This window comes from Pinus tabuliformis, chromosome 7 (genome assembly GCF_031772625.1).
Source record: "Pinus tabuliformis cultivar Carrire ecotype Pingquan chromosome 7, CPIR1, whole genome shotgun sequence".
NCBI classification, from domain to species: Eukaryota; Viridiplantae; Streptophyta; class Pinopsida; order Pinales; family Pinaceae; genus Pinus; species Pinus tabuliformis.
Window position 1 is genome coordinate 567774006 of NC_142293.1, and position 12547 is coordinate 567786552.

A 12547-nucleotide genomic window follows, 5' to 3' on the forward strand; every position below is an offset into this window, starting at 1 on the left:
TTCATCACCATTCTCTCCTATGCAAACAAAAGAAGATGATGCTCAAACCATGACTGATACCAAACTCCCAAAATACACACCTCTCAGCAGTGTTCTTGAAAAGAGTTCCTCTGAAAATGCAAAATGAACATGCATTTCCAAGCAATCACAATATCAATAACAGCTAGGGCTCAACACCCTCTAGGATGCCCAACACTCCTGAACTGTAAGTAGTCCTCCCATGAAAAAGCAACAAACCAACCACCATAAGTACACCCCAAGAAGACAGCCAATAAGCCACATAGATCTCCAATGCTCCAAGGAAGAATGCCACACGAGCATCAAGTCATGGTCTAAAAATCCATGAGCAAGCTAACTCCAATGTGTATTTCCATCATGGTACAACCAAGGGTAATCAACACACCATGCACCGCACATCACATGAAGCACGCCCAAGCATAGTGTAAACACTCGGAATAATCCCAAAAGATAACACCCACTTGCAATTTCCAACACTCAGAAAGCTCCTTAGGAGCCTATGAAAGAAAAAGAGAGTTGGAGGCCTGTAATCTCAGATAGTAAACCAGCTAATGATGGATAATGGCCCATACCAAGGGCAATCACAAACCCCCACCATATCTGAACCTCACTGCATTGGTGTCCTATGTTATGATCTTCATTGTTTGTGTTGTTATTTATGTGTGCTAGATGGCGAAACTTTACTATTGTTTACGTATTTATGCCAGCTGGACTGCTATTAGTATTTATGTATGATCAAGCTTATAATGCTCTAGAATAGTTTTGAATCTTGATAATGGTTCTTACCCAGTTTTGAGTCAGCTTGTGTTGACTGCTAAGCAACCCGTTTTTTTAAATAAAATATCTCGTATTAATATTCAAAGGAAGCATGATGGTCAAAATTATTATTATGGCATAAACTACTAATGTCAATTTAGGGCAACAGATAGAACAACATGTTTCTCTACCAGAACATCAGACAAATAAGCTATAGCAATAAAGATAAAGTACAAAGAATCATTATTTTTCAAGCAATAAAATTGAAGGCAATAAGTCTATCAGCTACCTGGTTTCCATAAACATATGAAATCTGCTCTAAGCTGGTCTTCCCAGTTTTAACCTGCATGCTCCGAATTAACAGTAGACCAACAGAACAAACAGTAAATTATTAGAAACCAAGGCAATGAAGATTCATCAAAGGAAGTGAACATTAGAGACTCATAGAGCTCACTCCAGTCTTAAGATATTCTTCAGCTGCAAAAACAGCATCACTTCCAATAGATATCTTATCAGCTCCTGATCTGAAATACTCTGACGCAACTTCAAGGCTTGAATAATACCTGAAAAGAAAAACATCTTACAGAAAGGAAAAACAGGGTATAAAACTTGAGAGGCTGTTTTACATCAAGGAGTCAAGAAAAAGAACTTCAATGCAGCCAATCGTAAATAATGAGTTTTTTAATTACAGAACTTTTGACAATAAACTCTAAAATAGAAGGTATGCAAAAACCATGGTTTACAGACTGATATATCCAAACAGATCCAATGATACAATTTATCTTCTTATCACATTTCAGATCATTAAGCAATTACAAATCAGAAATTTTCAACCATAAATATAGTAGGGCAGTAGGGATCATAGTAAAATAAAGATGCACAAGAGACAAAATTTACCTTGGGAAAACCCCAAACCAGGGGAAAAAACCAACAACTTTTGGAGAAATTGTCCAATTCAATCAATTTGTACATATGAATTTCTAGTCAAACATAGTGAAAATAACCATAACACTTTTCCAAGTCAAATCTGGTCAAGAGGCCGAATTTTGGCCCTGCAACTTCAGTCAATCTGCCTCAGTTGACCTGCGGTCAACACTGGTCAAAAAAAGTTCAATCAACGCAAGTATTTCTGCCTAGAAATTTTGTCAAACATTCAGTCAAAGATTCCCTTCAGATCCAGTCCAATCAGCCAATTAAAGATTTGGTCAAAGCAGCCCAGAAAACTCCAAGTCAATGCTGGTCAAACTTCTCTCTTTCCTCCTTCTCACGTGTGAACAGAAGACTCCTCGAATAGATCCGAATTGTTTTATGTGTTATCCAAATGAGGAGGGTCAAATGTCAATATATACATGTCCAATCAAGTGGGTTTTGACCAAGGGTCAAACCCCTTCATGAGGTGGGCCCAACCTGTCAAACTGGGGCCTACTTGAACAACAAGAATAATAATTAGTTTTCCTTTGACTTGTGGGCTTCAAATACTGACCACAGTTATATATTTTCAACAGGGAGGACATAAGTCACATGTTCAAATCTAGTCAATTCCCAGAAGGTTACCAGCCACTATTGTAGTTAGTGTTTGAGCCACCCTCTGTCCAGAATCAGGATATTTCAGGATAGAGGGCATGGCAATCATGCAAGGTTTTCCTTGGGAAAATAAAATGTACTGTGAGGTTAAAACTCTTGTTCCTTTTTCTTGTCCTAATTTCTAAGTTCTTATTTGAGTCCCTATTTTCTATATATTTATTGAACATAAAACCTACCTTCCACGATTTAGGTTTAGCGAGACCAGGCATCAAATTAGCACTTTGCTTACATACATTGATGCCTCTCATAGTGGCACATTAGTTTGACCTACAAAACACTTGCAGATACATCTATAGAGCTCCACGTAGTTAAAATTTATTAAGGGATGGCTTTCAAGCAGTCTTTTCACTATAAGCCCATATTTTATATAACATTCTATGTTGCACACACTATCTCCAAAGCTTAAAACACACAAAATTTAAATTATTTATGCCTCTCGCTTTCAAACTTCATTTTTGCTGATTTTTGTGTAGCATCGGGAGGTATTCCTGCATGCCAAAAACGCCTCCCAAGTCTGCCAAAGAAAATTATCAAAATGAAAAATTAAAATTATTATTTTTTGGCTTCATGTAGGCCGTAAATGGTTAAGTCAGCCCCACCATGAAGAGATGTGACTTTTAGTCAAAAAGTCACCCATTTGTCTAGTATAAATAGAAGTTGACCAGCTCAACTTTGACCAATTCGGACACACACTTCTATTCTTTTGCTCACTCGTGCGAAGTCAAGGAAGACAAATTGGATTGTTTGACCAAGTAGAGAAGCTGCTGTTTGAACTAAGTTTGACCAAATCTTATCTGCTTCATCTGACTGAGAATCAGGCTACTGTTTGACCGAGATTTTGACTAAGATTGACTCCTGAAAGGAGGCTGTTTTGTCCACAGGAAATTCGGACTTTGACAGTAAATAAATCAGATTTTGACCGCAGTCCAAGCTTGACCTCAGGACAAATTTCAGACTATTTACCAGCATTGACTTTTGGTATTTTTGGAGGTATGACCAGTTTGGACTAGCTGGTATTTGACCACGTTTAACTGGTATCTTTGACCTGGATTTTGGAACAGATTCCTAGAATATTTTGAATTGTAAATATTGCTGAAGAACAAATTTCTCCTAAGAAGAAAAGTTTGCTGGGTTTTTCCAAGGGTAAATTTGTTGTCTCTGTTGTGATTGCCTGTCTCTTTATGATCCTACTGTTTTCATCGCATTACTGTTGAAATTTTCTGTGTGCAATTGCTTAATGATATATGTGACATAAAGATAACTTGATTGGAAATCATTTGAAAGTAATTATCAGATCACAAAATCAGATTCTACTAATCATTCTTGTAGAAAAATCCACAATTTCGAAGGAATTTGCAGTGAAATCTGACTACTACTTCTAATCATTCTTGTAGAAAATTCAACAATTTCCAAGGAATTTGCAGTGAAATCTTACTCCTCCTACTTCAAGTATTACGGAAGCCATAAGAACAGTTACATCTTGTGCAATACAATAAAAAAATACATCTAATTCTGAAAGTGTTATGTACTGGGAACCAACATTAAGTTATGACCTCACCGTCCATGTTTATCTCTGAAGTCCCGAATACCTCCACCAATTGTAAGTGGAACAAACACGTTCTCAGATGTGCAGCGTAATACCTGTGATACAGAAGGAATAATAAACTGACTTGATCCTTATATCCATACATATAATGGACTTTGGCTGTTTAAGACTTAAGTAGACCTAGTCAAAAGTAACACTAAACCTTTATTCAATGGCCATGCAGTAAAAGACAGCCTACTGCAATTGAAATTAATACCTCCAGCATTGGCAAGTCATCCAATGGGAAGTCACGGAAGCCTGTTATATTTAAAAATGTCACCTGCGGTAACATATATGTTAAGAAACTGAGGAATCCAGTAACAGTTTTGGCTGCCCAACAAATCTATCCTTTAAAACCTGTATTGGGAATCATTGCCAGGAAAATATACTAGATAGTAGATACAGAAGTATCTAACAAAATTTGCTCTACTGATACATGTTCAATTGCATTTCGACATGAAATAAAGATAGCTGATTTACACTATTGTAGAAAGTGTAGCTAAGAGAATGAGAGAATTACTTCATCTGCTCCATCTCTGTAGTATTGACCTGCAAGTTCAACTGGTTTCCCAAGGTTCCGTACCTTCAAATATTGAACACATGGAAGACAATATCAGATCTTTTACAAAAAATTAATATGGAATCCTCGGGATGTGAAGTCTCTTCAAAATTTTCATAGAGCTTCAAGTCTTGAAATAAAGTCAGGCGAAAAACAGAAGGAATTATTTACAAAATGCAATGCATGTTAAACAACTGCAGTGACCATTAATTAATTTGGCCACTAATTCTTTCAAAACTACAACTGTACACTATCAGTCATACACTACGAAGATTAAAATCCCTTTCTCCAATGTATTCAGAAACAAAGCCTTCTATTTTAAGCATCTAGTCAAACGAGTTAACCTTGTCATATAACCATGAATGTTTATATTGCTTTCCAGTGTATTCGTATGGAAGTCTAACCCTAAAAGAACCCAAGTTTAAGAAACATAACATATTCTTGTCACTATCACCGGTCTGCAGATTGAATTTAAAGAGTGAACCATAAAAGATGTACACACCTCACGCTCTTCACTGAGTTCTCTCACGTCATACTGGTCTCCTTTGGTGACAACAAGATCTCCTTTGTCATTTGTCCTCACATCAAGGCATGCAATCACCTGCTAAAACTAATGTTGCTTCATACATATACAGCTAATGGCAATCCAATAACAAGGCCCATTACCAAGCTAAGAGAAATTCAAGCATCAAATCAGAAAAAAATGTATATTAGATTGAACAAAAACTTATATATATATATATATATAGAGAGAGAGAGAGAGAGAGAGAGAGAGAGAGAGAGAGAGAGATCCCACCAAGTTTCAAATCCCCTAAAGAAACATCTTAGAACTCATGGGACATCTTACTCATGAAAGCTGGCCAATTCAAGCAGTTGGGCAATGTGCAAGTCCTAAGCAACTTTGGTGGAATGGATATCCCCACCCATGTCTTCTTAGCCAAAAGTTTTACAAATATAATGAGTCAATGACTATTATTAACTTTATGAAATGAATAAAAGTAAAAATGTAACTTAGGTTTCAGTCATGCAAAACGAAATTGCATAGTTAGAGAGTTAGACACACTCCAATACATTTAAAAGAGTTAAGTTATTATGGCAGCAGGAAAAACAGAAAGAAAAGATTTAAGAGTTAAGTTAATATGGCAGCAGGAAAAAGAGGAAAAAGGACCAGAATAGCAACAAGAAGAGCAATAGGATGAACAACCAGAACAATGGAAAGTGTAACGAACAAAGTTCATATACACAGCAGAGTAATCTTCAAAATACTTCGAAGACAAAGACATCCATTGTAGGACAAGTAATTGTATATTGAATATTATATAAAAGAATTGATGAGATGATCACAAATGAGGGTGAGGGCCTGCTTATATACCCTAGGCAAGTACCTCTTCACAAACAGTCATGTCCTAGAGACATGCCTCTTCACTATTAATTATTAGTTAATTAATCATTAATCATTATTATTGTTATTTACATTATTTGTATTATTTTATATATATATATATATATATATATGTAACATTGTCTTCCTCTTGCAAAAAGCTTTGTCCTCAAAGCTTACTAATGAAAAGGCTTGATCTCTTTTTCTGTTTCGAATGTCTTCTCATCTCGGAACTATCATCTTCGTTGATACATGATATGATCCTCTAAGTGATAAACAAAATTATCAAACTGAGAAGGGGTTTGACCATCCTAAATCAATCTTCTATGGAAACCTTCGATCATTGGAAATTTGTAATGCACTGTTACAATTGGACTGAATTGTGCAAACTTCAGCATTCTTCAGAACATAAGTTTGTTGTTTCTTCTCTGAGTGACACAGATATGCGGACTAGTTAAGTTGTCTGCTCTTGTGATTCGGATGTCAATAAGGAGTTCTTGTGGTTTGATTTTCCCTTATCATGCGTGTGACAACTTTCTAATTTACTTTAGGTACTATTGTTGTTGAGTTGGCTACAAAATCGTCATTTGGGTTTTTCATTGTGTGAACTGTAACATTTGAATATGTTTTCCCTTCAACTGGTTTGTCACCTTCTTGAGTTCTGATATTGATTGGATCGGTATTCGTTCCTTTTTCTTCAACTTGGGTGGTTATGTCTAAAGATTTTGATACATCTTTCGTGTTGAGTTCTCCTAATTTGTTTTTCAACGATTTTTTGTCATTTTTAAGTTTCTTAATTTGCGTTAATAATTTTTCGTTGTGGTCCTTGAGGCGAGTAACTTCTTTTTTGTCAGCGGTGATTTTGTCAACTTCTCTTTGCATATTTTGTATCGCGTTTTTACTCTCTTGAAGAATTACTTTTGAGATATCTTGTATGTCTTCAGGTGTCAATGAATCTGGCTTCAAGGTAACGTCTTGTAGCGTTATTTTTTTCTTTTTGTAAGAAAATGTCAAAAACTTATTTTTCGTATTTAGGATAAAGGACCCTAATGATTCCATCCAGAGCAAACCCAGAATTATATCACTACTATCACAAAATAAGGTTTTACCGATGAATTGCGAGGAAAAAATATAGTCTCCAATGCATAGTTGTAGATTGTTTATGTTATATTGTTTATTATTCATCGGATCCATCATTTCAATTATGTTCGATTCAAGAATCACTAATTGGTTAGCACATTCAGTACTAACATAATTTTTATCCTGAGTAGGATCGATAAAGATTATAACATCCCTTCCTGCATGTGATCCGTTGATTTTAAATAGTGCATTAACACACATCATAAAAGTTTTAGGAAATCTTCCATCACTGATCTCCATTTTTTCTTCCTTCATCATTTTTGAATTAGATTCCATTTTGCGTTTGTTGATAGAAACGATACTTTGCCTATAATCTTTATATATTCTTTGTATGAGATACTCTACTTGAAAATATAATAAGGTCTTTCTCCTTTTTTTTGACTTAGAATTCCCCTCCGTTCTTCTTACTTCAACTTCCTCTCTCTTTTTTTTTAAATATTTTTTTAATATATAATTTACAATAAATAATACCTTAATTAAAAAAAAATATATCCAATATCCTTTGTTTCAGTAGTCTCCCTCAACATAACCCTCTTTATGATATGTTTTTTGTATTTTGTAATTGGATTTAGAATATATATATATATATATATATATATATATATATATATATATATATATATAACTCTTTGATAATTTAATTAATGTGTACTTCCTTATCGCTTTAGTCTTATAATAGCTCACTAAAAAAATTTACACTTCTCCTAAATCAAATTGAAACAATTGTCTAAATGGTTATGTCTGAATGGACACGATGCCTCACTGGCAATGGCAAAATCCGTCTTACTGGTTATGATAACTCGCTGGCAATGGTGGCTTTGGGTCGATGTGTGGGTCGAGCAAGGGAGGCATGGCTAAGTCAAACAGTTTGGTGGCAGTGATGGCAGGAAGGAATGTGTGTATGGTGATAGACGTCTATAGAAATGGTGAAAACCACAGAGGGCACGGGTGTGCTGAGGGAAAGCGAGCAACGGCGATTGTCGTTGTAGGCATAACGGTGGTTGTTGGAAGTGACCTGTCGGGAGGCTACAGTTGTTTGTTGCTGCTACAACAAAACGAGGCTGGCAGCGACTGGAAATCGGTCAGGAAACGAACATGCAATGGCAGACGACGTATTGGGGGCTAGAGAGATAGTGCGATTGGCGGTGGCACGGGCGGCTACCATGGTTACAGGAGTGTCGGGCGGCTAATAGGAGTGGGATTAGTAAGGAACGACAATTCTGAAGGCGGAAGGCGGCTTGAAATGTTGTGTGATCGCAGCTTCAACTAACGAAACATGGGCAGAGGTAGCTGCAAACGGGATAGCGGGAGGAGGCTACTACAAATGGGGCGTATGGTGTGGATGGTCGGTGTTGTGGCAAAGGGGAACTTGTCGGAGAGGAGCCGTGGCGGTACTTGTGGTGGCTATTCGGGGCCAGCGACGGTGGCGGCGTCTTGGGTCACTGCATATGACAGCTAAAGGTAAAAAAAAACCTTTTTATTTGTTTTCTTTTTTCTTTTTTATATGATTTTTTTCAATATAATTTATTTTTTTTCTTATATATATATATATATATATATATATATGTATGTATGTATGTATATTACTTATTTTTAATCATTTTTTTAATTAATTAATTATATGGTCAAAGCCCTGATGGCGAACAGAGAAATTCCAAATTGTGTAGCGAAAAGCTTCAATTATGACGGAAAAAAGTTGACAAAAAATCGATGGCCAAAAGTCAAATCAAGATAGCTCTATGCAATGGTTGAGCGGCCAGAGGATCGAACAGCTCTGATACCAATGTAATGAACAAAGTTCGTATACGCAACGGAGTAACTTCAAAATAATTCAAAAACAAAGATATCCATTGTAGATAAGTAATTGTATATTGAATATTATATAAAAGAATTGATGGGATGATTACCAATGAGGGTGTGGGCCTGCTTATATACCCTAGGCAAGTACCTCTTCACAAACGGTCATGTCATAGGGACATGCCTCTTCACTATTAATTATTAGCTAATTAAGCGTTAATCATTATTATTGTTAATTACTTTATTTGTATTATTTTATATATATTTTATTCATAACAGAAAGAAGAAGAGGAAGAACCTTCATTGCCATCGAGGTCAGCCCACCTAGCAGCAAAAATAAAAAAAAGGCAGAAAACTATATTAATTTGCTCTGATGAGTGTGGTTTTTAATTCTCCACTGCTGAAGAACAAGAAGCGAAAGTTTGTCAGGAATGATGACTTGACAGGATTCACCAATTCAGGTTGTGCTTGTTCAGTAAATGATAAAAAAGATCCACCTCAAGAAGAATCTTTGAATACACAGGAATTCAAAAGGTTGGAGCAACTCCACTGTTTGGTGATAAATCCAGTTTTCCCTTCTCAATCAACTGATATATTCACCAAACCATTGTTCAAGGACAATATTGTAAAAGATAAGCCTGTAGTAAAAGTTAGACTTATGTAGTTAGGCAGTTAGACATGGTCTAATATGTTTACAGGGGATAAGTCCGTTATGTCTGAATGATGTATTTATAACTCTTTAATAATAAATTATATCACCTATCATGAATCATTCTCTCTTACTCTCTCATTGTTCTTGTTGTTATAATTTTGTTAGAAGGGGTCTTCCTAGAGTGCTGTAAACCAGCTACATTAGATTGTAATATTCCCAGGATAGGGGAAGGGAACACTGGAGACAGAGCAAAATTAGAAGACATCTTGTCATAAAAAGAGCACAAGATTGAAGCATTTCAGTTTTATATGCAAGACAACCAACAGATTTTTCACCATACTATTCAGAATTCACTTACCCGCTTGGCAAGATTGGAAGCATGCTTTGGAGACTGATATTCTGCCAGATCAGGAGTCTGCACTTTCAAACACAGTTCTCATTCTTAAGCACCATCTCAAATAACAATAATTAAAGAAAATCAGACATAAATGATTAATTTCGCAAACATACTTTTCCTGGATTAGAGTTATTCCCAGTTAAAAAGCCCTTTAAGATGCCAAGTCCTACAGCTGCAACAAACATGCGAATCAAAGTAATTTAATAACCAGAGATAAAATAGAAGCTACAGACATACAACATTTGCAAGCAGCTCTGTAATAGAACATGGTAGAAAATACAAAGCATGAAAAAACATGAAAGAAGTAAACTCAAAATATTTCATGATATTCTTCTATATTTAGACAAAAAAGCAAGTTGACAGACTGGGTTGGTTAAGAGCTGTATTAAAGGAAGATTCTTCTCTTTCAATTAACACGATCAATGACAAAATTAGAAACACCAAACAGCATTTATAATTCAGAAAAATGTATTATTAAACAAGTGCATCAAAACAATTAAATAATAACTGGTTAGCTCTCGACAACCAAGTGACTACCGAATCAAATATGATTACATTCACCAGTAGCTTTACCAGTTGGTCAAGCTGAGGTGGTGATATTCCCCACCCCCTGCCAGGATTCAATTCCCCCCATGTGTAATGAACTGTTTAGTCGCCTCATTAAGAGGAGGCACCATGGCCAGTGTACTCAGGCTGGGTATTGTGATAGACAACAGTTCTAACCCCTAGTGTCATTGGCTTTCCGCTAATCAAGCTGTTGGTTGAGTAAATTACTAAAGAGGACTCAGGAGGCATTCAAGCTTATAAAATATATGATGACACAACCACTAAATGCCTCAATGTAGCAATCTTTCTTTCTTCAGTTACAGTGATAACAAGAGTATTTGCATGGATACAGCTGGATATGGATACGGGGATGAGAGCCAATGCAGAACAGGTGAAAGCATCTTAAGGTATATCAGTTACCTTCCTTATGATTTGTGTAATTGGGTTAGACCTTCTCCTTGAGACGATGACTTGATTTGTTGTTGGGGAATGCCTTATTTCCAGCCTTAATGCCTTCCTCACCCAATGTGGACAAACAGCACAGCACCCACCCTCGTATTGCCACTTCATCACTCTGGGCCATATTGCTCATTATTCAATGGATTAAAAAGACAATCTTTGAAGGGCCTTGAGCAAAGCATTATTAGAACCAGAGTTAGTAGCCAGCATGATAAGTTCTGAATCAAATGCCAAAAATGAAATACAATCAAGCCACCAACAGAAAGCCTAGAATCAGTGAGTGTAGCAATCCAGCAAGTTACTTTGTAAGGGAGGAGGTTATCAAGTAGCAAGTGTCAAAGGTATGACTACAACTGTATTCTTTGGGAACAAGAGGAGCAACTCTCTTCAATAGGAACTTCAACACTTTTTTAAAATCTTCATCATGAGGTGATGCCATGAGGTCTTCAAGAGCTTAATTATTCAGATCTGCATCATGCTCTCCTGCTTCTACTGAGTTAAGAAGAGCATTTAAATCTTCCATTTTATTGTTTATCTCAGCTACTAACTCCTATGAGGGATTACTATGAAACTCAAGCATTAGATCTTCTATCGCCTTTCCATAGCAAACATTAACCAAATCAAGAGGTTCAGGATCTTGATTTTACAAGATGGATTCATCAAAAAAATCTTCAACACATTCTTCTTCTTTATGGCGATTATATCAATATTAAAAATGCTTTGAATCAATCCTCCAAATGAAGCTATTTCCACTCTGCCAAGATTTTTAACTAATAATTTGCTCCTTCTACCAAGGCACATGCAAAAATTCTCATCATAGCATTTTCGTGGACAACATGAACCTCTGAAATAAAATCAATGAAAGATGAAACATGTTACACAGCTAGATGAGAGTGTCCATGGAACCTAGGAATCTGCTCAACTCATCGCAGCAATTTTATTCAGAGATCCAAGAATATCCGACAAACCTAAAATGGCATACGATGCCACATGCCACTTTTCTTGAAATAATATAAGATAATTCTATTAATGTCCAACAAATGACCACAAAAGCAATTCAATGGGACTAGAGGTACATCCATTGAGATTACAATGTGGGAGTGCAAATGTCACTCCCAGAAAAGTTAAATCAAATACAATATATATATATATATATGCCAAATGAAGTAATGAAAAATACAAACAGTAGGACATCTTCATGAGCATGAATATGTATAAAACCATATCAGTGGCCCGGTGAAAAGCCCAAAGGGAGAGAGAGCTGCACATGAGGTCCATGATGTCAAGAATGCCAGAGTCTGATAACCAACGGCAAAGGGAGCAACCGGGGTGTTGTCTCACTATCCGAGTCCTCTGGAGCAATCTGGGAATCTAGCTGCACAATCCTGGGGGGTAGGAAAGAGCAAGGGATACTCCTAGCATCCAAGACTGAAAGCAAAAAGCTCTAGAATGATGCCATATTGTTTAACCTGCAAATCTTTAGAATGAAATTTTGATATGACCCTTCGAAAATACACGTACCTTTCACATCAATGAAGTCGCAAGATTGAAAGCAAAGATCATCAATCAAAGCATCTCATTACATCATTATAGCCATATCTACTGAATTCGCAAAAGGGATTTTATTCCCGACAACAGAGTATTTTTTGGGCATGAAATATAGACAAAGGGAA

The 12547-nt window shown here is 36.2% G+C and overlaps 1 protein-coding gene across 1 annotated transcript in view; it reads right to left on the bottom strand.

The window, feature by feature from the left end:
- AT-HF (HIS HF) overlaps positions 1-12547 on the bottom strand; it is a 350337-nt gene that overhangs the window by 163015 nt on the left and 174775 nt on the right. Inside the window, exons 6-13 of the mRNA XM_089458515.1 lie at positions 9983-10041; positions 9831-9887; positions 5005-5103; positions 4464-4526; positions 4161-4223; positions 3917-3999; positions 1229-1337; positions 1064-1117 (exon numbers count right to left, since the gene is read on the bottom strand). Of these exons, the coding sequence (XP_089314641.1) occupies positions 1064-1117; positions 1229-1337; positions 3917-3999; positions 4161-4223; positions 4464-4526; positions 5005-5103; positions 9831-9887; positions 9983-10041 (587 nt within the window). The remainder of the gene's footprint in view (positions 1-1063; positions 1118-1228; positions 1338-3916; positions 4000-4160; positions 4224-4463; positions 4527-5004; positions 5104-9830; positions 9888-9982; positions 10042-12547) is intronic.